Source organism: Oryctolagus cuniculus, chromosome 7 (assembly GCF_051225735.1).
Source record: "Oryctolagus cuniculus isolate XC-2025 breed Fujian yellow rabbit chromosome 7, ASM5122573v1, whole genome shotgun sequence".
In the NCBI taxonomy this organism is placed as follows: Eukaryota; Metazoa; Chordata; class Mammalia; order Lagomorpha; family Leporidae; genus Oryctolagus; species Oryctolagus cuniculus.
The window spans coordinates 9,176,910-9,200,495 of record NC_142873.1 but is presented as its reverse complement, the minus strand read 5'-3'; the positions used below and the strand labels follow the sequence as shown (position 1 = coordinate 9,200,495).

General features: G+C 47.3%; 1 protein-coding gene across 5 annotated transcripts in view; it reads right to left on the bottom strand.

Annotated features, from left to right (window-relative positions):
- Positions 1-8,727: 8,727 nt before the first annotated feature.
- Positions 8,728-23,586, bottom strand: part of TDRD5 (tudor domain containing 5) — a 114,323-nt gene continuing 99,464 nt past the window's right edge. For 4 of the 5 annotated variants that reach the window (XM_051858243.3, XM_089299456.1, XM_051858241.3 and 1 more), the window contains one exon: positions 8,728-9,115. In XM_051858243.3, the coding sequence (XP_051714203.3) occupies positions 8,868-9,115 (248 nt within the window). In that variant the 3' untranslated portion in view covers positions 8,728-8,867. Of the gene's footprint in view, positions 9,116-20,743; positions 21,948-23,586 lie in introns of those variants that run through there. The other variant, XM_089299457.1, reaches the window with a different exon arrangement.

Here is a 23,586-nt window from a genome sequence, read left to right as displayed (position 1 = left end):
CAAGAGTGAGAGGAGAGCCTGGGGAACGGGCCGCCTCGGCAGGGGAGGACGGGGCTCCGAGGCCATCGGTGGGCCAGGTGACCCAGCCGAGGGCCAGCCGGCGAGGTCACAGAGACCTGAACAGGAGCGGTTTGGGTGGAGGGGTGGAGGTGGGGCCGGGATAGGTTGAAGAGGGACTAGCAGCGCAGGCATTTCGAGCCTGCCACTTCCAGGGTCCACTGTTTTCTGGTCCTTAAGTCTCTCCTCCTGTGAAAACAGGACAGTAGTGGGTGATGGGACGATTACAGCGAGGACGTGAAAGCTGCGGGGTGCAGCCCAGCAGACAGTGACTAACTTGTCACCCTGTGACTCATTTTCTTACCTATAAAAGTGTGACAACAGTGTCCATCCCAAGGTAGTGCTGTATTAGATGGGGTCATCTACACGAAGCACTTAGACTAAGCAGCTCACCCGCTCTGGAGGAACCCAGCCAAATTCTCAGTACCCTCCGGGAATTCTCTGGTCTGGTGCCAGGCGGCACTCCCAGGGTGACCACCTGTCCTGTCGGGCCGACCAGGCCGAGTGGCCATCTGTGAGCCCTCTGCGGGTGGTGGCCGTGGGGGCACGCGGAGAGCATGTGGTCTCTTCCCATGCCGCGTTTCCGGAATCCCCAGGAAAGCGCACACACTTCTGCCGCTGTCAAGTGTAGAAAGCAGGTTGGTTGCGGTGAGCACCTGCGCCAGCCCGAGAACCTGGCTGTCTGCAGCGCCACCTGGCGGCAAGCAGGAAGCAGTGCTGTTGAAGTCTGTGCGACCTTCAGAACAAGTGTGTCCTTGAGAAAGTGGAAAAGGAAGTGGGGAAGGGAGGGCGAGAGTTTGAAGAGCTGCTCCCCAGTCCAGGATGCCGGCTCTTCTAACCTTAGCTCTTGGGAGTCCCCACGTCACGGCTTTCCTGAGAATGGCTGGGACCCGTGTGTCTGCAGGCTGTCGTCCGGCACAGCTCTGTAGCCCCTCAGTGCGAAGCCGGTAAGTCACCCCTGGGCAGGTGCTGCACGTGGGGGAGGTGTCAGAAGGCTCCAGCAGGTGACCACGTGCAAGGCCAGGCTTAGAACCTGCTGCTGTGCCTGCTGCCCTGGTGATGGCTCTTCGCAACGCAGTTCACTTCGCAGGGTGAGTTCATAGTTCAGCCTTTCTCGTCTAACAGCACTCTCAAACTGGTGGTGTCAACAGAGAGTTGTGTGGGGTTCTTGTCTTTGCACAAGAAAGAATCGAGGCGTGAGACCGAGAGCAGAGTAGCAAGGTTTTATGGGGGACAGGGCACCCATCATAACGGAAGGGACAGAGAGAGTACCCAGACTGGAGACAGCAAGGTTGCGTGGTGGAAAGACGACACCTGGCAGGCCAAGTAGGTGGTTCAGCAGAGAGCTGAGCACACAGTCTTTGTTCAGACAGGGGCTTGTACCGGAAGGGTCCAGTTCATTCCTGCCCCCACCCCTTCTCCAGGACAAAGGGTTTGCTGAGTGCAAGTTAGGAAGTTCCTTCCCTGGGTGCCTGCCTTGGAGGGAGGATGCGACGGCTTTACTGTTGAGTGTTACCAGGCCGGGTAACCCATTTGGTCCTGGGGAGGGGCGGGGAGCACCTGGGAAGCTGTCAGGTCTGGGCAGGACTTGGAAGTGCAGGTGCTGGGCTGCTTCCAGTGTGGGCTTCTGCAGGAGCTGGTTCTCAGGCCCCTCTCACACACAGAGAGGCCAATCTCTAAGTCACATTTTCTCAGGTAACACTGAAGTTTAAACAGAACACAAGCCTCAATTTTTAAAAAGATTTTATTTGAAAGTCAGAGTAGCAGAGAGAGAGAGGGGTCTTCCATCTGTTGGTTCACTCCCCAGATGGCTGCAACGGCTAGAGCTGCGCCGATCCAAAGCCAGGAGCTTCCTCCGGGTCTGCCACGCGGGTGCAGGGGTGCAAGGACTTGGGCCATCCTCCACTGCTTTCCCAGGTGCATTAGCAGGGAGCTGGATCAGAAGTGGAACAGCCGGGACTTGAACCAGCACCCATATGGGATGCCGGCCCTGCAGGCAGCAGCTTTACCTGCTGTGCCACAGTGCTAATCTTCAACATTTATATATAATGTAAAAATAGAAACAGAAGAAAAGCCACCAAGAAATAGAAGTTCTTAGTAAGGAGAGCAGATGCTTTTTTTTTTTCATTTTCTGGGTGTTTGTTTTTTGGCTGGATGGTTGATTTGTGGGCTCGCAGCTGCTGGTCCACTTCCCAAATGCCCTGCGGCGTGGTGCTGGACTGGGGACTCAATCCAGGCCTCCTGAGTGGGTGGTAGTGTTAGCTAGGAAGTCAGAAACTGAGCCCATGTGTGTGTGAGACAGGCCTGAAGACCAGCACCCACTGCGGAAGCCCCAGAAGCCCCCCATCTGGCACTCCAAAGTCCTGCCCAGACCCTGATGACCTCCCAGGTGGTCCCAGCCCTTCCACCAAGGAAAGCTCCCAGAATTCTCTCCTCAGGACCAAAGGGGTTACCTGATGACATGGGGCAGCAAAACCTTCACAGAGCCCTAAGGGAAGCCCCTCTACTCTGCCGGGGGGCCAGCAAATCTGGGGAGGAATTTTGCTAATTTTCGCCCAGCAAACCCTTCTGCCAGGACTCCCCATCCTTTGTCCTGGAGGAGGGGGGATGTGGGTACACAGACTCCCCTAAAAACCTAGGGAGTCCAAACAGACTGCTCGCTTAGCCCTCTGCTCTCTGCTGAGCCGCCCGCCTGGCCTGCCCAGGTGTACTCTCTCCATCCAACCACGTAACCTCGCTCTCCCCAGCCCCAGTGACTGGGCGCCCTCTCTCTGTCCCTTCCATCCTGACGGATGCCCGGTCCCCAATGAAGCCTTAGCACTCTGCTCTCTTCTGCATATCTGCTGCTCATGGGAGAAGCCTGGGAGCCCAGCGACCCAGAGAGGTTTCCTGCCCCTCCCCTTGGGTCCCAGGAGGACGCCCTCTTCTGGACGCATTTTCAGTGGGCGGTCTGTTCAGATCTCATGTTCCCAGTAAGTCTGACAGGCATTCGGAACACAGCACTGGAGCAAAAGGGCAAGCCTTCAACTGACTATTTATATCCTCCTCTGTCCTGTCTACTGCTTTCAATAAAAGTTTCTTGCACACCTCCCCTGTGCCCGGAGAGACCTGAGATAGTGTGGCCTGACATACTTAGGAAGTGCAACATGACACCTTTTATAGTGGACTGATGGGGGCAGGCAGCAGAGCAGGGTGACTCCTGGGTGTGTATCTGGGGCAGCCAGGGGACAGAGATGCACCAGGGCCAGGGGTGACTTTTTCCGAACTCTTCAAAGTCTGGGGTAGGTTTCCCGAGTTGAGAACCCCTAGCAATCAGTTTTGTGCGAATGTGTACTTTCTAGGGAGCCAGTCCGCAAGGCCTGACACTTGTCTAAAGCTGGTGACCCCAGAACAGGCTAGAAAATGCAGAAACTTGGCATGTCCTAAACAGCTAGCCCTACCACGTGGTCTGTAATGAAGCTATGTCCCAAGTCTCGTATGCTTAGAACTGGAGCAGACAAGGCAGGACCAGTGGGAGCCGACGGACTTGACAAAGACACTCTTATCTGGCTATCGGGAGCTGGGTGGTGAATGACTTTGTAAATCTGAAAAAAACCCCAAGAGAAGCCAGTAGGGGGTGCATATTAATTAATGACATGCTTGCTACAACTGATTTATTTTGTATTATAAACGCACCCTTGCCCCCTTAAGTTTTTGAGGCACCCTTGTGGAGCTGCATGCAAACTCAGCAGGTGATTCCTTCCAAGCAGAAACTGGATAAATCAGGATTTTTGGAGTTATGTTTCCAAAGAAGTTTAGCAAAGCTAAATCTGCGTCAGTTGCCAAAAAGCCAGTTGCAAAACAGTGTTTCTACCTGATCATAAACTGATGCTGCCCTGCTTAAAATGAGATGCCAGCAGCCGGCGCCGCGGCTCACTAGGCTAATCCTCCGCCTAGCGGCGCCGGCACACCGGGTTCTAGTCCCGGTCGGGGCGCCGGATTCTGTCCCGGTTGCCCCTCTTCCAGGCCAGCCCTCTGCTGTGGCCAGGGAGTGCAGTGGAGGATGGCCCAGGTGCTTGGGCCCTGCACCCCATGGGAGACCAGGAAAAGCACCTGGCTCCTGGCTCCTGCCATCGGATCAGCGCGGTGCGCCGGCCGCAGCGCGCCGGCCGCGGCGGCCATTGGAGGGTGAACCAACGGCAAAGGAAGACCTTTCTCTCTGTCTCTCTCTCTCACTGTCCACTCTGCCTGTCAAAAAAAAAAAAAAAAATGAGATGCCAGCAGGTGTTAGTTAATTATAGCCAAATATTCCACCCCTCTGCTCTCAATTAAACTGTTCTACTGCGGAACAGTAAAGCGACGTTATGACTTCAAAAATCCAGAAAGCAAAGGCTCCACGCTGGCCCTGGCCCATGCACGTTTGCCTCAGTTTCACCCTGAGCGAAGGGGCAGGCGGCCAGCGGTTAGGGGAGGCATGGAGAGGACTCGGTGTGGGACACGCTGGGGGCTCTGCTTCCACTCAGTCGGCATCCCGCAGGTGCACTGGGCACTCAGTTACCTGGGGGATGTTTTCACACGGTACTTGGGGCACCGGCAGAGACGGCGCGTTTGTCCTGCTAAGAAATGGACAGAGACCGTTCTTTGGCTTCTACTTGCGGTCCGGTTCCGGACCCAGCAGAAATCTGCTCTGGGCACAAGGGCTGGACTGGCAGCAAGGGCTCTGAACGCGCTGAATGACAGCTGCAGGGTGGGGTCAGCCTTGGTATGGAGCCTGGATGGTGGCTTCAAAGGACTGGACACACTGCTGCAGACAGAGAATGAAAACAAGTCTCTGAAATACACCTGTCGCCAGCTTACAACGTGGCCTCAGTGTAACTGGACTGCCAGTGTTGTAAAGTTGTCTACAATGAAGCAAAGACTTACAAGGCCAAAGTGCTTTAAAAATAAGGTGGTCACGGCAAAAATGAAGGCAAATGTTTTTCGTTGACCGAGTGTCAAATCTGTTTTCCAACTAGACAGATTTTGTATTTTACTCAACTAAGTTCTTTGTGTCACATGGTTGAGTGAAAATTTCACTCCTACAGAATCAACACAACAAAAACTAATTACAAAGAAAGAGCTAGACATTTTTGGCAAAGCAAATTCTAACTTCATAAATATTTATGCAAAATGCTGCTACAAACCCCAAGGCTTAAGCCAGTCATTACGTGATCCCGACAACTTCTTATGAGTTTCCCCATCAAACTGCTTATCTAAATTTCACTACCAAGTAACAGAATCAAGTAAACAAACTTTCCCCAAGTTTATAAACAAATAGATAACTATGAGAATTTAGCTGGCTCATCAGTCAAGTATGATACCAAGTATTAGAGAACTCCTGGGCTGAGCAGTTGAAACATTTTCTGTCTAGCTGGTTAAAACAGCAGTGTCGAAAGACCCTGATTCCACTGGTACCAAAAGCTGGTTAACTGGCGACAACTACACGGGACACAAAGGACAGCTGTCAGGAATGAGGCTAAGTACAAAGTCTACAGAGATTCAGTTGATACAGCCATCTAAGAACAGAGCAAGACCTGAACAAAAAACTTCTCCATGTTTTGATGGTACCTGGAAAATTAGAAGGATGAGTCATTTCCTTGGCGCTATTACATGTAAGATTAACTCAGCTCTGAACAGGTATCGAACGTTTGTTAGGAAAGCGTCGCACAGATGTAAGTTCACAGCAGGTCTGGGAGTAGCTCTATGTAAGATGCTGGTTTCACGCTCCTTAGGCTGTCCCAGGTTAGACGACATGGCTGTGCGTCGGCCCAGCGTTACTGTACAGTCAAGAACGCGAGACCTTGTCGGTCTGTCCTCTGCCCCGCTGACACCAGCGGTCTGTTCTCAGAACCACCGCTCTTTGGGTCTGATGCCCCAGACTTGTTTTCTGGCCTCAGACCATGAGCAGTGTGCGGGACGGAGCTGCAGGGCTGGGCTGCGGAAGGCACACTGGGCTGGGGGTCGGCTGCCATGGGAGCTCACGCCGAGTGCCCACAGCCAAGCCGCCTCGTCTGGGGTCCTGCCAGATCAAGGACACCCAGGCTAAATGCCGGCAGGAACCTCTGGTTCCTGGGGTGCAGCTCGCATCTCCCACGCGTGATGGCGGAGGGGAGGGGCCGGCACCACGGCTACTGTTTCCCTAACATGGAAAACGCTGTCAGAAGCATACACGTCAGCCCATTTTGACAATAAAATGTAATGTAATCCCAAATACTATAAGCCTTCTGCATATCTTATTGTACGATTCCTGCTGAACTAGAAACCGGTTTAATCTGCAAATGACCTGTTAAATTTGTTTGATGTTTTGGGTTATTTTCGTTCATTCCCAAACAAAACCCACATTTTAGACAAGCACAGGGACAGGCTGGCTTGCCCTGGTCACAGCCACGCAGTGGAAATGCGCACGCCCACCGAGGGCGCATTCTTCATTCTAACTCCAACAGGTGTTGATTACTTAGGCCTCCCAGCGTGCTGAACTGTGAGATGGCTCTGGCCATCTGCAAAGGGTCGGGATTCTACAAACCCTTAGCACAACTACTCACTAACCCTCACCTGATCTGCAGGATATAAACTGTATCCCTGTCGGGTCAAATGGTCAGTCCCAGGCCGTGCTCTCCAGCGGTCGGGCACTGCCACCAGCCCTTCCCTCTACCACATGCGCCCGCCCCAAACTCGGCAAAGTGACTTCTTTAAAGAAGGCACGGTTTCAAAATGTCTGTCTTTAGAAACAGATTATGGGCCGGCGCCGCGGCTCACTAGGCTAATCCTCCGCCTAGCGGCGCCGGCACACCGGGTTCTAGTCCCGGTCGGGGCGCCGGATTCTGTCTCGGTTGCCCCTCTTCCAGGCCAGCCCTCTGCTGTGGCCAGGGAGTGCAGTGGAGGATGGCCCAGGTGCTTGGGCCCTGCGCCCCATGGGAGACCAGGAAAAGCACCTGGCTCCTGGCTCCTGCCGTCGGATCGGCGCGGTGCGCCGGCCGCAGCGCGCCAGCCGCGGCGGCCATTGGAGGGTGAACCAACGGCAAAGGAAGACCTTTCTCTCTGTCTCTCTCTCTCACTGTCCACTCTGCCTGTCAAAAAAAAAAAAAAAAAAAAAAAAAAAAAAAAAAAAAGAAACAGATTATGGATAGGTGCCGTACAGGGCCCTGTACAACACCTATCAGCTCAATGGCCTGTGATGACGTCCGATAAAAAATCGCAAAAGCCCACACGGGAACCCGTCCTATCTGAATCACCACCACGGATGTTTCCGATTTTTTTTTTTTTTTCCTATTTAGTGTATCATTTTACAGGTGTACTGAAATTAAAGGTAGGTCTGGATGTAAAGTTTATTCCATTATAACCATGTTCTAATAAGGCTTTTAAATGGAAAATTACCACATTTTGGGTTTGACGTTGTTTCATGATTATATAACTCAAAGGCTGAGCCCCTTACATTCTGAATCGGGTGGGGAACGTCCAGCCTGCAGGTCCTATGAAGCTGGTACAACCACTGTTCTGGCACCTGCAGGCGGGACTGGAAACCCCGTCAACCGACGGCAGGCTGGTTTGAAGTGGGTAACTTTGCAGGACCCGAGACCGAGGTCAGAAACCTGCAGTGGCCTCTGGCAGAAGCAAGGCTCCCAGCCCTGCTCCAGATGGACTGCGCACACTGATCCATCACGGACTCCCTGGTGGAGATCTTGCTGATTAACTAGTTCAGGAGGAGAGGGAGAGAGAGATGGGGAGACCGAGTGTCCGCGCTGTTACTTCTCAGGACTGCCTCTGTTCTGGGAGTTAACTCCGTGGGTAAAAGAAGATCGTTTTTAAAGCCTGCTGATGGGGCTGGCGCTGTGGCACAGCGGGTTAATGCCCTGGCCTAAGGCGCTGGCGTCCCATATGGGCACCGGTTCTGGTCCCGGCTGCTCCTCTTCCAGTCCAGTTCTCTGCTATGGCCTGGGAAAGCAGCAGAAGATGGTCCAAGTCCTTGGGCCCCTGCACCCGCGTGGGAGACCCAGAGGAAGCTCCTGGCTTTGAATCAGCTCAGCTCTGGCCATTGCGACCGTCTGGGGAGTGGGCCAGCGGATACAGGACTTCTCTGTCTCTACCTCTCTCTGTAACTCTGTCTTTCAAATAAATAAAGTAAATCTTTAAAAAAAAAAAAAAGCCTGCTGATGACTCTGGAACTTTAGTCCAAACACATGAGAGTCACTCACATTTTTCATTCTTTTCCTCTTGACGACTCACCCCATGAGCTCAACAGTAACTTCAGGGAACACGGCTGTTCACCTGCTGCGGCGCAAGGCTCCTGGGACCTGTGGTTACGTAACTCCAGTGGGGGCTGGGCTGCACCTCAGAAAAACAGCTTCACAGTTTGCAGCAGTGTTTATGTGGTGCGGATTGCTGTACTGATTTCAGAGAAATAATGACGCTCTGTGATACAAGGTCTCAGATTAGAAAGCAGAAATCCTTTTTCTAGAGAAAGGGATGTGAGAATACTTCTGTCTTGCTAAACATGGATCACAAAACATTCGCTTTTCAATTTTCATTTATCAGTCATGATACGTCCAAGAAAAACATGTACAGAAACGTAAGAAACAAAAGCTCCTTTAAACTACTCCATTAAAAACAAAGATAACTACAGAATAAAATAATCAATAAAAAACGAAACCAAGAAATCGCAATACTCACACAGCAACGTGAACTGTGAGCACAGCAGAGCTCACCTGTCCTCACCCAGAAAGACAGCAGCACCAGCCAGACGCTGTCCGGGAGACCAGCGAGCCCTGAGCGGCCATCTCTTCTTCCCTCCCCCCTCACACGTCCATCCTTTTCACACTGGGGTACCACAGGAGGCGGCTCCTGGACGTAGCTAGCCGGGCGGCGGCTCCCAAGGCGGCAGTGGCTGTACTCCGAGGAATATAGAGTTTCTGAGAAAGCTGGTGTTCCGGAGACAAGATCAGAGAGAGCTGGTCCATGGCTCCGTGGCCCGTGTCCTTGAACACCGTGATGGCATGGCTGCTAGAACCATCTCCACTCTTCAGGCTTTCCGGAGAGCTTTCCACTGAAATGACAGAAACCACAGAGTCTTTGGGAGGGGTGCTGCCTCCCTACTCAGACGCGTCACGGTCACGGTCTGCTCCGTGGACGGCAGGAGACGCAGAGGGGAGCCACGCTGAGATACAACAGTCAGGATGATGCAGACGGGGGCAGTGGCACTTCTTTACCAGGAAGGGAGGATTCCTTCCAGGAATGCCATAAGATAAAACACTCGGGTCGCAGAAGCTCCCTCCCTCTCCAAATGGTGTCCCCCAGGCACTTGGTGCCAAGGCTAGGACGTCCCCAAAGCCAGCGCTCAGCCGTAAAACGAACACCCTAGGAATGAACTTGACCCAAGAAGAGAGAGCCTGGAGGGGACGAAGCGTTCTCAGAGGTGGGCTCTGACCAGGATCCTCAGAGTAGCTGACCTGCGAACTGTCTACCACCTGCCCACTGACAGTGAGAAGAAACAGCACAACACCTTCTCCAACACAAACAGGCGAGCTCAGCCCTGCGGCCGACTGTGCTGTTAGGACAAGCCCCGCACTGTGCTATCCACCACTGCAAACACCTCTCGGGCTGGAGTTCACGGACTGCAGTCTGGCACTGCTCCAGACCTTAAACACATGGATTAGAGAATGAGAGAAAAACAACCCAATACTCTGTTCCCCTTTGCATCTTTCCCACCGGGCACAGCGGCACATGGTGGATGTTCCGTACATCTGCACTAGGCATGTTCAAGGAGGACTTGACAGGTGTTTCCTGAAGGTCAAATTCTAATCACAAAACTGTAATTCAAAAACCAGAAATCAGGAAACAGAGAGGGAGAGGGCCATTCCTAATGAAAACGTGGTTTTTTAGGAAATCTCAGGAATGCTCAGATTTTAAAAGATATAAATAGAAGAGGGACAGAGGGCCAAACATTTTAAAAAGTACAAAGATTTCTGCTTTTAGCCATGATGCTATGCAACAGGGATCAGGAAGAAAACTGGAGAGAGTGCGTGGATCAATGGCACTCAGACACCCGTGACCCCTGAGAGAAGACAAACCATAAGTGCCCCTGGTCGCTGCGCCCCTGGTCTCTGCCCCGTACTAACTGCCACGCCACAGTCAAAGCAGGAGCAATCGGAACTGAGCCGAGACCTCCCCGAGTGGGGTAGACAGCGTTCAGGGGCCAGGGGCCGGAGTCTGTGGGCCCGAGGTTCTGCAGAGAGGGGCAGACGGGGGTCTGTAGGAGGTCTCCTTGAGCTCAGAGGGCACAGTCATCTGGCAGCTTCAGAGCGTGAGGAACCCACCAAGGCCCAGGTAAACCTATCCAAAAGGAGCCGGCAGAACAGTATGACGGCTTAGCCTGGAGCAGGACAGGTGGTGTCCCGCTGCCTCCGTGAAGAGACCCCACGCAGGGGACATCAAGCCGTCCACACCGCAGACGAGCTCCGCCCGCGCGGAACTCGGGCCAACCCACAACACGCAGGGCTTTTCCAGACTAGCCTAAAGAAACCCAACAGAAGTTGGGACAAAACAATTTACCCCCCTCTCCCCACCAACAGACAGGAAGGAAGGGATGGATGAAGGAGGGAAGAAAAGAAATACAGCGGACAATGCGAAATTCAGTCTGGCACCCAACAAAAAGTTACAGGAAATGCAAAGAAGCAGAAAAATCAATATAGGACGAGAGTTCAGAAGGGACATATACGACCAATTTTAAAAAGGGTGTTAAAGGAGTTGCTGGAAGAACACTCCGTGCACTCAAGGAGGTGGAGAGGAAAACAGATGTGCAGGAGAACAAACGGTGCATGTGCTGTAGAACAGAGACGCAGAGAAGAATGGGACACCAACCAAGGCCAGACGGAGGCCCCGGGACCCCAGAGAGTGACGGACAGCTCGGACTGCACAGGAAACACCATGGCTGCAGCACACGGCGGAGGGCCCGGCACGTGCGGAAGCGGAGCTTACCAACAGCGGTGGAACACGATCAAAACCGGAAATACCTGAAATCTTTGGCCCTGAGGGCCAAATGCACCAACTTCTGCCAGTGCGAACAGCCGTCCTCACTCACTCACCCACTGCGTACGGCTGTTTCTGTGTTACAGGAACACAACCGAGCAACTCCAGCACACCTGAAGGTATTTACTGTGTGGCTCTTCGCAAAGTTCGCTGAGGTCAGAGCTACACAAGACTGTCTTCTGCTTAACTTCTTTAAGAACAACAATACAAAGAATGGACTGTTGGTTCACACCATGAAAAGTGAAATACTCGGCATTCACAGGCTGGGATGCGGCAGGTGCAAGCATACGACTGTGAGGTTTTAATGCTACACATGGAATGGCAATATTTGAAGGTGATAACTCAGATATATAATGAAGATAGAATAAAAAAGTAAAAGGAAAGGGGAATAAGAATGGGATGAATAGAAAAAAATAGCAAAATATATTAAGCCTAAGCATATCAATGCCTACATTAAGTTATCCAAACACTCCAATTAAAAGAAGAAATTGTCGGGGACTAGCATTGTGGCATAGCAGGCTAAGCTGCTGCCTGCAAGCGCTGGCATCCCATATGGGCACCAGTTGAAGTCCCAGCTTCTCCACTTCTGATTCACTCCCTGCTTATGGCCTGGGAAAGCAGTGGGAGATGGCCCAAGTGCTTAGGCCCCTGCACCCGCGTGGGAGACCCAGAAGAAGCTCCTGGCTTCAGCCTGGCCCAGCTCTGGCTGCTGTGGCCAATTGGGGAGTGAACCAGAAGATCAAAGATCTGTCTCTCCCTCTCTAACTCTGCCTTTCAAATAAAATAAATAAACCTTTAACAACAGCAACAAAAAGTGAGACTGCACACGTGCTGCTAAGAAGTCTAACTCAGACACAAAACCACAGATAAGGAAAATGATGAAAATGATGTGACCTGCAGATGCAAAGAAGTCTGCAGTGGTTGCACATTCATATCAGCAAAGGGGATTTCAAAGCAAAGAATATTAGCAAGGAAAGATTGCAGTTTAATGAGGACAAACTGATCCATCAAGGGGCACAGGCATCCTAGCGACAGTACTCCAAAGTTCTTGAAGCAAAACCTGATAGAACCGAGGGCTGTAATTTCAGTCTTCTATATCCATGCTGGTTGAACTCTCAAACAGCACCACGTCAACTAAAGTATTTCTAGAACACCCATCATCAGAAAACACAGTTCTAAAGTGCGCATGAAACATTTACAAAAACAGACCATAGTCTAGGCTTGTTTTGTAACAAGTCAAAAATTTAAAAGAATTGACAGTTATGTTCTCTGATTACAATGAAAAGAAATTATAGTTCAATAGACATTTCAGATATTTAGAATTTAAACATATTTCTAGATAATCATCCCAGATATATAGAATTTAAAAATACTTCTAGATATAAAAAAGGGAGAGAACGATCCAACATGGGAAGCGGGATACACAGCAGACTCATAGAATGGCAGATGTCCTAAACAGCACTCTGGCCTCAGAATCAGCCCTTAAGGCATTCGGATATGGCTGAAGAGCCCATGAGAGTATTTTAGGCATAGAAAGCCAAGACACTCTGGCAAAAACACACACACACACACACACACACACACACACACACACACACACACACACAAACCAACCAACCTAAATGAAAGATCTCTGCGAGTGAGATCCCAGTGGAAAGAACGGGGCCATCAAAGAAGGAGGTACCTTTCTCTGAAGGGAGGAGAGAACTTCCACTTTGACTATGACCCTGTCGGAATAAGATCGAAGTTGGAGAACTCAAAAGGCTTCCATAGCCTTGGCAACTCATGACTAGAGCCTAGGGAGATTACTGACACCATAAACAAGAGTGTCAAATTGTTAAGTCAACAAAAGGAGTCACTGTGTACTTACTTCTCATGTGGGATCTGTCCTTAATGTGTTGTCCAATGTGAAGTAATGCTATAACTAGTACTGAAACAGTATTTTACACTTTGTGTTTCTGTGTGGGTGCAAACTGATGAAATCTTTACTTAATATATACTGAATTGATCTTTATATAAAGATAATTGAAAATGAATCTGGATGTGAATGGGATGGGAGAGGGAGTGGGAGATGGGAGGGTTGTGGGTGGGAGAGAAGTTATGGAGGGGAAAAAGCCAGTGTAATCCAAAAGCTGTACTTTGGAAATTTATATTTACTAAATAAAAGTTTAAAAAATACTTCTAGATAATCAAGAAAAAAACACAAAAGAAGTTAGGAAAGTGAAGAGAGTGTAATCTCAGGGACGAGTGACTGTGGGAGGCTGTGTGCTGGGACCTTGGAGACACTGAGCTGCCTGGCAGACTCGTGGTGTGGCTGGGACTCCGGCAGGCACTGGGCAGGCTCCATACGCTCAGGGCTCCCTGGCTACCTAGTGACAGACCCTGCTGGGGAATCTGAGCTCACACTGAGGACTGCGCAGACCCTCTGTGTGGTGCTGTGGCAGAGTGGACAAATACTACACCCACTGGGGCCAGCACCCAGGCACTGGTCTGCCCTGAGGAGTGCAGCTCAGCTGAGTCTATGACAACAGACAAGAGCAAATCCCCTCTGATGAAAAAAAAAATGACCACGCCAAACCTGGGTGTGTCACCTCAGACACCCCTTCACCCCGGAGCGCTGAGCGGAGCTCCCTGACCACACCCACCACAGCCTCCAGGTAATCCCTGAAAGCAGACTCCACTAACCCACTCAGACATAGTCCAAAGATAAAAGCTGCCATAGCTAAAAAACAAAGAAACCAAATAACAAAGGCACCAATTCAAGAAACAAGATTAAAGAAGACAACATGACACTCCCAAAAGAACACTTTAATACTAGATTGAAGAAATGCCAGAAATGGAATTAAAAAACTTATCACAGGATTACTTAGAAGTAATCAGAAGCAAATGCATGAACTAATGAAATCCATACACGAAATAAAACAAAATTTCTCCCTCGAAACTAGGATCTTAAAGAGAAATCAACATGAAATCTTGGAAAAGAAGAATTTAATAAAAGATGCAATGGAGTGCCTTAACAACAGAACCAGTGAAGCAGAAGAAAGAATATCCAACTTAGAAGACAAAGCACAGGAAATTATACAGTCAGAGAAAAAACATGAAATTAGAAAACTAAACAACACTGTTGGGAATCTACAGGATACTATCAAACAACCCAACGTACAGGTTCTAGGAGTTCCTGAAGGCATGGAAAGAGAAAGGATTAGAAGGCATTTTAGTGAAATAGTAATAGAAAGTTTCCCTAATTTGGAACTTCACCATGATGCATCGTGATCCAGTTCTCCACAGTGAAGCGTGGAGAGAAGATTCTAAAATGTGCATGGGAGAGGTGCCACATTACTTTCAGAGGATCCCCGATTGGACTAATGGTGGACTTCTCATCAGAAACCCTACAGGCTAGGGGAGAATGGCGAGATATAGTCCAGGTCTTGGGAGAGAAGAACTGTCAACCTGCAGAGCTCTCATTTATGAACAAAGGTGAAATGAAGACCTTCCATGACAAACAAATTGAAAGAATTTGTCACCACTCGTCCAGCCCTGCAGAAGGTGCTTAAGGATGTGCTGCACACAGAAACACAGAAACATGGTCATCACTACAAAAGAAGGTAAGGGAAGGAAATCTCCCAGTAAAAGTACAAAGGAAATACGAAGTAAAAAATAGGAATATTTATGGAAAAATGGCAGGGCAAAGTCATTACTTATCAATAGCCACCTTGAATGTAAATAGCCCCAACTCCCCAGTTAAAAGACACAGACTGACTTAAGGGTTTACAGAATAAAACCCATGTTTTGGCTGCCTACAAGGAACACATCTCACCAACAAAGATGCACACAGACTGAAAGTGAAAGGTTGGAAAAACATTCCATGCTAAGAGACCAAAAAATATCTGGTATAGCCCTCCTAATGTCAGAAAATATAGGCTTTTTTTTTGACAGGCAGAGTGGACAGTGAGAAAGAGAGACAGAGAGAAAGGTCTTCCTTTGCCGTTGGTTCACCCTCCAATGGCCGCCGCGGCTGGCGCGCTGCGGCCGGCGCACCGCGCTGATCCGGTGGCAGGAGCCAGGAGCCAGGTGCTTTTCCTGGTCTCCCATGGGGTGCAGGGCCCAAGCACCTGGGCCATCCTCCACTGCACTCCCTGGCCACAGCAGAGGGCTGGCCTGGAAGAGGGGCAACCGGGACAGAATCCGGTGCCCCGACCGGGACTAGAACCCGGTGTGCCGGCGCCGCTAGGCGGAGGATTAGCCTAGTGAGCCGCGGCACCGGCCCAGAAAATATAGGCTTTAACACAAAAACTGTTAAAAGAGATAAAGAAGGGCACCATGTAATGACTAAGGGATCAATTCTACAGGAAGAAGTGACTATTATAAATGTATACATACCTAATTACAGGGCCCCTGGCTATTTAAAGGAAAATTTAAGTGATATAAAGGAGAGTTAGACTCAAATACAATGGTAATGGGAGACTTCATACCCCATTTCAGCAATGGACAGATCAACCAGGTAGGAAATCAACAAATAAACAGCAGAATTAATCGACACCATAGACCAAATGGACCTAGCAAATATCTACAGAACTTTTCATCCTACAGTAGCAGAATACACATTCTTCTCAGCAGTGCATGGAACCGTACCGTGCATCTTCCTGGACCACAATGAAATGTAGCTGGAAATCGACAACTCAGGAATCTCTAGAACATATGCAAACACACTGAGACTGAACAACATGCTCATAAATGAACAGTAACAGAAGAAATAAAAAGAGAAATAAAAAAATTTCTAGAAACAAATGTAGATGACAATACAACATATCAAAACTTATGGGATACAGCAAAAGCAGTGTTAAGATAGCAATTGGTGCCTACACCAAGAAATTGGAAAGGCACCAAATAAATGAGCTATCAATGCATCTCAAGGATCTAGAAAAACAGTAAACCAAACCCAAAACTAGAAGAAAATAAATAATTAAAATTAGAGAAGAAATCAACAAAATTGAAACAAAAAAAAAAACAATACAAAAGATCAGCAAAATAAAGAGCTGGTGTTTTGAAAAAACGAACAAAACTGACACATCACTGGCCCAACTAACCAAAGAAAGGAGAGAGAAGACCCAAATCAATAAAATTAGACATGAAAAAGGAAATTTAACAAAAGACATCACAGAAATAATAAAAAAAAAACATCAGAAATTACTACTTCTAGGGAAACCTAAAAGAAATGGATAGATTCCTGGACACATACAATCTTACCTAAATTGAGCCACGAAGACATAGAAAACCTAAACAGATATTACCAAGATGGAAATTGAATCAGTAATAAAGGCCCTTCCAACAAAGAAAAGCCCAAGACCAGATGGCTTCACTGCTGAATTCCACCAGACATTTAAAGAAGAACTAACTCCAATTCTTCTCAAGTTACTCAAAACAACTGAAAGGGAGGGAATCCTCCCAAACTCTTTCTATGAACCCAGCATCACCTTAATTCCTAAACCTGGAAAAGACACAATAGAGAAAGAGATATACAGCCCAATTTCCCTGCTGAACATAGCTGCAAAAATCATTAACAAAATTCTGGCCAATCGAATCCAACACCACATCAGCAAGATCATTCACTTAGACCAAGTGGTATTTATCCCTGGTATTCAGAGATAGTTCAACAATCGCAAATCAATCCATGTGATACATCACATTAACAAAATGAAGAACAAAATCCATATGATTATCTCAATAGATGCAGAGAAAGCATATGATAAAATACAACATTCTTTCATGATGAAAACTCTAAGCAAATTGGGTATAGAAGGAACATTCCTCAACACAATTAAGGCAATTTATGACAAACCCACAGCCAGCAACCTATTGAATGGGGAAAAGTTGGAAACATTTTCACTGAGATCCAGAACCAGACAAGGATGCCCACTTTCACCATTGCTATTCAATAGTCCTGGAGGTTTTAGCCAGAGCCATTAGCCAAGAAAAAGATATCAAAGGGATATAAATTGGGAAAGAGGAAGTCAAAGTACTCTATTTGCAGATGATATGATTGATTATATAGGGGATCCAAAAGACTCCACAAAAGACTGCTGGAACTCATGGATGAGTTTGGTAAGGTAGCAGGATATAAAATCAATACACAAAAATCAACAGCCTTTGTATACACAAAGCTACGGCTGAGAAAGAACTTCTAAGGTCAATCCCATTCACAATAGCTACACAAAAAAATCAAATACCTTGGAATAAACTTAACTAAGGATGTCAAAGATACAAAATTTAAAGAAATAGAAGATACAAAAAAAGGAAAAAAACTTCCATGTTCATGGATTAGAAGAATCAGTGTCATCAAAATGTCCATTCTTCTGTAAGCAATTTACTGATTCAATCTGTTACAAATCAAAATACCAAAGACATTCTTCTCAGATCTAGAAAAAAATGATGCTGAAATTCATATGGAGGCATAAGAGACCTCAAATAGCTAAAGCAATCTTGTACAACAAAAACAAAGCCAGAGGCATCAAAATACCTGATTTCAAGACATATTACCTCTCTGTCTCTCTCTCTCACTGTCCACTCTGCCTGTCAAAAAAAAAAAAAAAAAAAAAAAAAAATTAAAAAAAAAAAAAAAAAGCCGGCGCCGTGGCTCAATAGGCTAATCCTCCACCTTGCGGCGCCGGCACACCGGGTTCTAGTCCCGGTTGGGGCGCCGGATTCTGTCCCGGTTGCCCCTCTTCCAGGCCAGCTCTCTGCTATGGCCAGGGAGTGCAGTGGAGGATGGCCCAGGTGCTTGGGCCCTGCACCCCATGGGAGACCAGGAAAAGCACCTGGCTCCTGGCTCCTGCCAGGATCAGCGCGGTGCGCCGGCTGCAGCGGCGGCCATTGGAGGGTGAACCAACGGCAAAGGAAGACCTTTCTCTCTCTGTCTCTCTCTCTCACTGTCCACTCTGCCTGTCAAAAAAAAAAAAAAAAAAAAAATTAAAAAAAAAAAAAAGACATATTACAAGGCAGTTATAATATAAACAGCCTAGTACTGGTACAAAAACAGATGGATAAACCAATGGAACAGAATAGAAACACCAGAAATCAACCAGTATTTACAATCAACTTATAATTGACCAAGGAGCTAAAACCAATCCCTGCAGCAAACATTCAACAAATGTTTCTGGGAAAACTGGTTTTCCATATGGAAAAGTATGAAGCAGGACCCCTACCTTACACAAAAATCTATTAAAAATGGATTAAAGACCTAAATCTATGACCTGATACCTTTGAACTGTTAGAGACCACTAGGGAAACCCTGCAAGATACTGGCATAAGCAAAGAGTTCTTGGAAAGACCCAAGAGGAACAGGCAATCAAAGCTAAAATTAACAAATAGAATTATATCAAATCTAGACGCTTCTGTACAGCAAAAGAAACAGGAAAGTGAAGAGGCAACTGACAGAATGGGAGAAACTGTAAACTATGCAACTGATAAAGGATTGATAACCAGAATATACAGAGAGCAAGAAACTCCACAATAACAAAACAAAGAAGAAATCCAAATGGCCAACAGACACATGAAAAAATGTTCAGGATCACCAGCCATCAGGGAAATGCAAATCAAAACCACAATGAGGTTTCACCTCACCCCAGTTAGAATTGCTTTCATATAGAAATGAACAAACAACAAATGCTGGAGACGATGTGAGAGCTGGTTCACTTCCCAGATGGCTGCAATGGCTGGAGCCACACTGATCTGAAGCTTCTTCTAGATCTCCATGTGAGTGCAGGGGCCCAAGCACTTGGGCCATCTTCTACTGCTTTTCCAGGCCATAGCAGAGAGCTGGATCAGAAGAGGAGTAGCCGGGACTAGAACCAGCACCCATATGGGATGCTGGCGCTTCAGGCCAGGGCTTTAACACGCTGCGCCACAGCGCTGGCCCCATGGATTTATTTCTAAGGGTGCAGTTTAAAAACTTGCCATGGGACCCTAAATCCCATTCAGCTGAGTGGTAAAAATGCCATCTTAAGTGTTAATGTGACTATATTCATTATTAAAGTGATCATATAGATAGGATTGAGTGTTAAAGGGATCATATAAATAAGATCAAGTGCCTAGTAATAATAATATAACTAAAGGACAGAATGTTCCACCATGGGAAGCAATCCACATAGCAGACTGATAGAATGACAAATGCTTTAAACAGCACTCTGACCTCAGAATTAGCCCTTAATGCATTCTGGTCTGGCTGAAAAGCCGATGAGAGCATTTCAGGCATGGAAAGCCAGGACACTGTGTCAAAAAAATGTCCTACATGAAGGACCTTAGTGGGTGAAACCCTAGTGGAAAGAAGTGGCTATCAAAGAAGAAGGTACCTTTCTCTGAAGGGAGGAGAGAACTTCCACTTTGACTATGGCCTTGTTTAAATAAGATCAGAGTTGGTGAACTCAAGAGGCTTCCATAGCCTTGGCAACTCATGACAAGAGCCTTGGGTGATTACTGAGGCCATAAACAAGAGTGTCAATTTGTTAAGTCAACAACAGGAGTCACTTGCACTTTCTTCCCATGTAAGAGCTCTGTCCTTAATGTGTTGTAGTATTTCAATTAATGGTATAACTAGTACTCAAACAGTACTTTACACTTTGTGTGTCTGAGTGAGTGCAAACCGTTGAAATCTTTACTTAGTATATATTAAATTGATCTTCTTTATATAAAGATAATTGAAAATGAATCTGGATGTGAATGGGATGGGAGAGGGAGTGGGAGATGGGAGGGTTGTGGGTGGAAGGGAAGTTATGGAGGGGAAAAAGCCAGTGTAATCCAAAAGCTGTACTTTGGAAATTTATATTTATTAAATAAAAGTTAAAAAAAGGGCTTCCATAGCTTAGGAAGCTCATGTCAAGAGCCTAGAGTCATCACTGACCTCATATATGAGTGTTAATTGTTAAATTAATAACAGGAGTCACTGGGCATTCACTCCCCATGCAGGACTTCATGGGGAACAGTGCTATCTGCATATGAAAAGGAGGCTACAAAATGGACGACCAAAGGTGTACATTTGAACAATTAGAGAAAAAGGAAGCACAAAGTAGACAGAAGGAAGGAAACACAGGAGCAGAAGCCAGTGAGAAATGAGGCACTGCAAGAGCTTACGGGAGTCTGATGGAACTGGAAGTTCAGGGCTGGGTGTTGAGCACCGTGACACAGATGCCACTTGGGACGCCTGCCTCCCACATGAGAGGGCCTCAGTCTGAATCCTGGCCCCACTGGAACTCCAGCTTCCTCCTAACGCACACTGGGAGCAGCAGACACCAGCTCGAGAGACCGAGTCCCTGACCTGGCTTCAGCGTGGCCCAGCCTTGGCCATTATGGGCATTCAGGGAATGAAACAGAGATGTACAGATCTGACTCGAATTTACTGCTAAAAGAAAAATGAAAATCTACACAGTTTTTTTTTTTCAGAATACATATTTTCCATGAATTTTTTAAAGGTTCCCTTGTATGACATTACAGATTCTACAGAAATTAAAATAAAGGAATTATACAGTAATATATTCTATAGCTTAGTTAAAGTAAATTCCTTGGAAGATAGCTCACTTAAGAAGAATCAAATTATATCTTTAATAGAGATAAGGTGATTGGGGTTATCCAGAGAACCTTCCTAGAAAGGAAACACCGGCTCTACAGAGTTTCACTGTTGAATTTTACTAAACATTTAAGGAAGAAATATCAATTTCACACAAATTTTTTCACACAAGAAACACTTCACAACTCATTCTATGAGGGCAGTGGGCAGTATTCTCTGAAAACCAAAAGACATTACAAAATAGAGAGAAGGCTACAAACATCTCACATGTACACAGTCCAGCATTAAATAAAACAGATAGTACACATCATCATCAACAGGGCATTATTCGGGAATGCAAGGATAGCTCAATTTTGAAAACCAATATGATTCACCCTGTGAAAAGACTACTAAAAATAATCATCTCAATAGACACAGGAGAGCATTTGATAAGATTTAATACCCACTCATGATTTTAAAAAACTCAGAAATCTAGGGGCTAACTGAAATTTCCTCAACCTAACAAGGGCATCTACAAAGAAGCTACAGCTAACAATTTATTCATGAAAGATCAAATGTAACAACAAAGCCGATTCCACTCTCACTATAAGATGAAAGGCAAACAGATTTCACTCTTTGTTTTTTAAATTCCACAGTTGACCTAGTTCTCTATATGGAAAAATCACAAAAGTGCTACCAAAGAGCTACTACAACAAGGAGTTTAGTAAGGTTGTAGAATATGTTTGTATATAACAAATATACAAGTAATAAACTGAACAAAATACCATTTATATAACAGCATAAAAATATTAAATACTTAGAGTAAATTGAAAAGAAATGAATAACAGCTGAACAAATTATAGATGATTGAAATGCTGAGATATATGGTTGTATGTCACAAATGTCATTTTTCCCCAAATTGATCTATAGACTAAAAACAAAAAACTCATAACAAACCAAATCAAAATCTTTGCAAGTTTTGTATAGAAACTAATAAGCTGGCCAGCGCCGCGGCTCACTAGGCTAATCCTCTGCCTGCGGCGCCGGCACCCCGGGTTTTAGTCTCAGTCTGGGCGCCGGATTCTGTCCCGGTTGCTCCTCTTCCAGTCCAGCTCTCTGCTATGGCCCGGGAGTGCAGTGGAGGATGGCTCAGGTCCTTGGGCCCTGCACCCACATGGGAGACCAGGAGAAGCACCTGGCTCCTGGCTTCAGATCAGCGCGGTGTGCCAGCTGCAGCGACCACTGTGGGGGTGAACCAACGGAAAAGGAAGACCTTTCTCTCTGTCTCTCTCTCTCTCACTGTCCACTCTGCCTGTCAAAAAAAAAAAAAAAAAAACTGATAAGCTAATTCTGAACTTTGTATAAAGATCAGAAGACCTAGAATAGCTAAAACAAAGTTGGAGGCCTAACACTATGTGACTTCAAGGCTTGTTATAAGGCCACTGTATTTCAGACACTAGTATCAAGATAGACATGTGGACCAACAAAGCCAAATACAAAGTCTAGAGATAAATCCTCACAGAAACAGCCTAATGATTTTCTGACAAAAGCGTCAAGGCAATTGAATGGAGACAGTCTTTACAGCAAATGGCAGGGGGATAACTGGATCCTCGGATGCAAACAAAATACACATTGACCCTCACGTTACACAATATTCAAAAATCAACCTGAATTGGACCATAGACCTCTATGTAAGACCAAAACTATGAAACTGCTATAAGCAACTGCAGGAGAAAAATCTTAACTGGGTTGGGTAAAGATTTCCAAATAAGACACAGAAATCTCAAATTATAAAGAAGAAAAATCACCGTATTGGGCTTACTGACAAGAAAAGCATTTGTGCTCTTGCAGACACTAAGGAAAGGCAAGCCCCGGGATGGAGGGGATGCGGCCAGAGTCAGGCCTTCACAAGCAGGCAGGAAGAGAACCTGACTCTGAGAACGAGTGAGCACCTCAACAGGCACCTGACAACAGATGAACAGCAAGACAGACATGCAGAGTTCAAGTCACAGGAAGCAGGCCAACGCGGGTAGCACACCACCATGTAACTTACCAGGCCGGCAAAATCCGAGGAGACCGAAAATACCACCTGTGGGCCCCAAGCAGGACTCCTGTGCCTTGCTGGTGGGAAGACAGAACGGCACGGCCACTTTGGAAACCACCTGGGCAGTTTCTCAGAAGGTTAAAAACGCGGTAACTGATGTGACCCAGCGGATTCACTCCTGCCCTGAACCGCATTCACACAAGAGCTGTGTGCAAACGCGCACAGCAGCTGCATTCCTCTAGGCCCAGACCCGGACCCAGCCCAGACAGCCACTCACTGGTGCAGATGAGCTGTACTACACCCACACAACCGAATCCTCCAGCCGAAAGGAGAACAAGGTTTTGGGACTGGTGACAAAATAGGTGTCCGCGAAGAAGCCAGACATAAAAACGGCACACCCCATGATTCCACCCACGTACACAAAATTCCGGAGAAGGAGAAGTGACACAGCAGAGGCCAGTGAGCAGGCAACAGGACTGACCACAGAGGGACCCACGGAAACCTCCTAGGATGATGGAAAAGGTCCACGCGTGATGTGACGGTGGTGACAAGTGCGTACGTTCGTCAAAAATCAAAGTGCTATGCACTTACAAACTGGCAAATTTTACTCAATTTAAATGTGAAACCTCAGGGTCGGTGCTGTGGCATAACGGGTAAAGCCACTGCCTGCCATCCTGGTATCTCATATGTGTGCCGGTTCAAGTCCCAGCTGCTCCACTTCCAATCCAGCTCTCTGCTATGGCCTGGGAAAGCAGCGGAAAATGACCCAAGTCCTTGGGCCCCTGCACCTGCGTGGGAGTCCTGGAAGAAGATCCTGGTTCCTGCCTGGCCCAGCTCTGGCCATTGCAGCCATCTGGGGAGTGAACCAGCAGATGGAAGATCTCTCCCTCTCTCTCCCTCTCCTTCT